This window comes from Perognathus longimembris, chromosome 6 (assembly GCF_023159225.1).
Source record: "Perognathus longimembris pacificus isolate PPM17 chromosome 6, ASM2315922v1, whole genome shotgun sequence".
NCBI lineage: Eukaryota > Metazoa > Chordata > Mammalia > Rodentia > Heteromyidae > Perognathus > Perognathus longimembris.
This window is the reverse complement of record NC_063166.1, coordinates 77404025-77407467: the sequence shown is the minus strand read 5'-3', so window position 1 is coordinate 77407467 and position 3443 is coordinate 77404025. Positions and strand designations below refer to the sequence as shown.

The window sequence follows — 3443 nt, the reverse complement described above, 5'->3', positions numbered from 1 at the left end:
ATAGAAATCAAAACCAGGCCAAAAAAAAAAAAAAAAAAGCTTCTTTTAGTTTTGGCAGATTAGACCTTCAGTGTCAAAGGTTTATGGGCTGGACTAACTGAAAGCATAGGTCTTGGCCATCCCAAAGGACCATGCAGAGATAATCACAGGCAGGAGAAGAAGGTTCATAAGGAGGTTTGTTAGTGGGGCCCTAGTTCCCACGGGAGAGGGAGCTACATGGCGTCTGCACCTTATCCAGGTGGCAACTTCTCTCTGGGGGTAAAGGGGAAGTAGGCAGGTAGTGAGTAGGAGTGGCTCACTAGGTATGGGTGGATCTGGGGGCTAGTGGGAGGAGCTGAGGACCTGAGGCTAGGGAAATGCTAACACTAACAGACTCAGAGACCCATGGCTCAGGCTGGAGGCTGACTGCTCTGGGCTTTGATGAGCAACGACTTAATGCTCCACGGCGAGTGTGATCCTCATCTCTTAAGCAGGAAAGAGAGCTGGGAAATGGAGGCGGGAGGGATCCACAGCAGCGACCCCGGGAGCCTGCGCGTTCCAGGGCCAGGCGGGGGCCGGGGGTGGGGGGGGGGCGGCACAAAGAATTTCTCGAAAAGCCGGGGAGCGAAACTGAGGGTTCGGGGAGACAGAGATGAAGCGTTCAGGGCAGAGCGGCCCGAGGCGGAACCCATCCTCCCGGGAGGAGGTTTCCGGGGGAAGGGCGGAAGTGTTGGGTGGCGGGAGTCCACGGACTTCCGGGGCGGGCGGAAACCAGCGCCGCCGTGGTTCTGTCATGGCCGAGGCTGCTGAGGAGCCCTCGCTGGAGGCCGCGGCGCTGGCGGCGGCCCGGGAGCGAAGCAGCCGCTTCTTGAGCGGCCTGGAGCTGGTGAAGCAGGGCGCCGAGGCTCGCGTGTTCCGCGGCCATTTCCAGGGCCGTGCGGCGGTGGTGAAGCACCGCTTCCCCAAGGGCTACCGGCACCCGGCGCTGGAGGCGCGGCTCGGCCGGCGGAGGACGGTGCAGGAGGCCCGCGCGCTGCTGCGCTGCCGCCGCGCGGGTGAGGAGGCCGGGCGGGCGGCCGGGCGCGCGGGAGGGCGGAGGGGACACCGGGCCTGGCCAGCGGGGGCCCCGCGCCTCCTCGGGGGAAGGGCCACCCACCCTTTCGCTCCTCTCCTTCCCTGCGCCCTGAACGACGTTGCCTAGTCGCGTCCAGAGTCCAGTGGTAGCGGGCTTGCCTTGCGTGCACGAAGCCCTGGGTTCGATTCCTTAGTACCACATACACAGAAAAAGCCGGAAGTGGGACGTGTGGTTCAAGTGGTACAGCCCTAGCCTTGAGCAAAAGAAGTTCAGGGACAGTGCCCAGGCCCTGAGTTCAAGCCCCAGGACTGCCACCCCCCCCAAAAAAAAAAAAATCATTGTCTGGACACCATGCTGTAGGCTCACGTCTGTAATCCTAGCTACTCAGGAGGCTGAGAATCTGAGGATCACAGCTTTGACAGGGAAGTTCCTGAGACTCTTACCTCCCATTAGCCACAAAAAATCTAAAGGTGGAGGTGGGGCTCAAGTGATAGAGGCCCATCTTGAGCAAAAAAAGCTAAGGGACAGTGCTTCAGGCCCTGAGTTCAAGCCCCAGTTCCATCACAAGATAAAAATAAAAACAGAACACCACCCAAAACTCCATTGTACACCTTAGCTTTGTCCTCAGATGAGAAACTGAGGCTTGGTGAGGGGAAATAACTTGCCCAAGCTCCTAAAAGGCCTGTCCTAGTGACACAGAAGATCTGGGGTGAATTCAGTTGTAAACCAGCAGGCACACTGCTACCCTGACAGATTCAGTGAAGATGTAAAATGGAATTCTTTGTGTGTTCATGTTGTTTTCCTTCCACTATGAAAAACCACTTAAATATGGATAGTAGCTTGTGTATTGCCCAGTCCCCATTCACATATCTGTCTCCAGTTTCTATCAAGTGTCCCAAGCATGGTTGACACTCAGTAAAGAGTCATTGACTTACTGGAGTATTGCTCTCCTGTTAAAATAGCAGAAATGGAGTCTTAAGGGAATGTTCAGGAAAGGAACATGGTATTTGAACCTGTCATTTTCTGATACCAAGCAGGATCTACCACACATACTGCTTAGTCTTCTGTCTGTTTGGGCCCTTGTCAGGTGAAGCTGCTCTGATTGGGCCTTATCTCCCCTGTCACTGTGTTTCTGTTTGTTTTTCAGGGAGTAAATATGGCTGTAGAGAGAATGGAGTTGGGAATGGTTTGGGAGGGGAGGAAGAGGAAGCTTTGGCACCTCTAAACTTAGCTGTGGGTGGTCTCAGGCATGGTCCTGCAGAGCTCAGGAAACTTCCAGAAAAGTTGTGCTGTTTTCCTAGATCTTCTGAAATAATTAGATGTAGATGGAAAAACTGGCACAGTCTTTGCTAATTAGGCCTGCTCCTAAGAAGGAGTTGAAGCCCTTAACTGCCTATGTGTTGCTTGCAGGGATATCTGCCCCTGTTGTCTTTTTTGTGGACTATGCTTCTAATTGCTTATATATGGAGGAGATTGAAGGCTCGCTGACTGTTAGAGATTATATTCAATCCATTATGGAGGCTGAAAAAACTCCCCAAAGCCTGTTTGCCCTAGCCAGGCGAATTGGGCAGGTTTTGGCTCGAATGCACGATGAAGACCTCATCCATGGTGATCTCACCACCTCCAACATGCTCCTGAAGCCGCCCCTGGAGCAGCTGGACCTGGTGCTCATTGACTTCGGGCTGAGTTTCATCTCGGGCCTTCCTGAGGATAAGGGAGTGGACCTCTATGTCCTGGAGAAGGCCTTCCTCAGCACCCACCCCAACACCGAGCCTGTGTTCCAGGCCTTTCTGAAGAGCTACTCTACCTCGTCCAAAAAGTCCAGACCTGTGCTGAAGAAATTAGATGAAGTGCGCCTGAGAGGAAGAAAGAGGTCCATGGTGGGGTAGAGGACTTGGCTGCTTGGCTCCTCAGTCAGTGAAGAATCACTGCAGGGAAACAGACATGAATAAAGGTGTCAAGATGTCTGACGTGCTCTGTGATCGTGCTTGCTAAGTGTCATTGTCATCAGTGGGTACTGTTCACAGCAGCTTGCCCTGCCTGACAAGCAAGCAGATAGAACTGGCCATTGAAAATCAGTCCAGAATGGCTTTCTTCTTCCCACATTATCACTTGTATACCTCACACACATGAGGATAGCGTTGGACACATAGTGAGACGAGGACAGTCTCAATTGGGGACAGTTTGTTTTCATCAACAGAGAGTGTATTTGTTAAAGTCTGGTTTAAAGAGCAGATGTTAAGTACCAGTATCTCACTGTAAACCCGGCCTGGCAGCTTCTCACCCTCAAGGAGGTGTGTGGCTAAGACCCTTTCCTCCTGGAGGAAAGGCCAGCAGTGGATTCCTTCTGTACTTCAGGGTCTCTCGAAGGGCAAGGGAGTCTGTACAG

The 3443-nt window shown here is 53.3% G+C and overlaps 1 protein-coding gene across 1 annotated transcript; it reads left to right on the top strand.

Annotated features, from left to right (window-relative positions):
• Positions 1-731: 731 nt before the first annotated feature.
• Tp53rk (TP53 regulating kinase) lies at positions 732-3221 on the top strand. Its single transcript, XM_048347490.1, has 2 exons — positions 732-1034; positions 2465-3221. Exons 1-2 carry the CDS (start codon positions 773-775, stop codon positions 2941-2943), a joined length of 741 nt encoding a protein of 246 aa, XP_048203447.1. The 5' UTR covers positions 732-772; the 3' UTR covers positions 2944-3221.
• Positions 3222-3443: the final 222 nt, after the last annotated feature.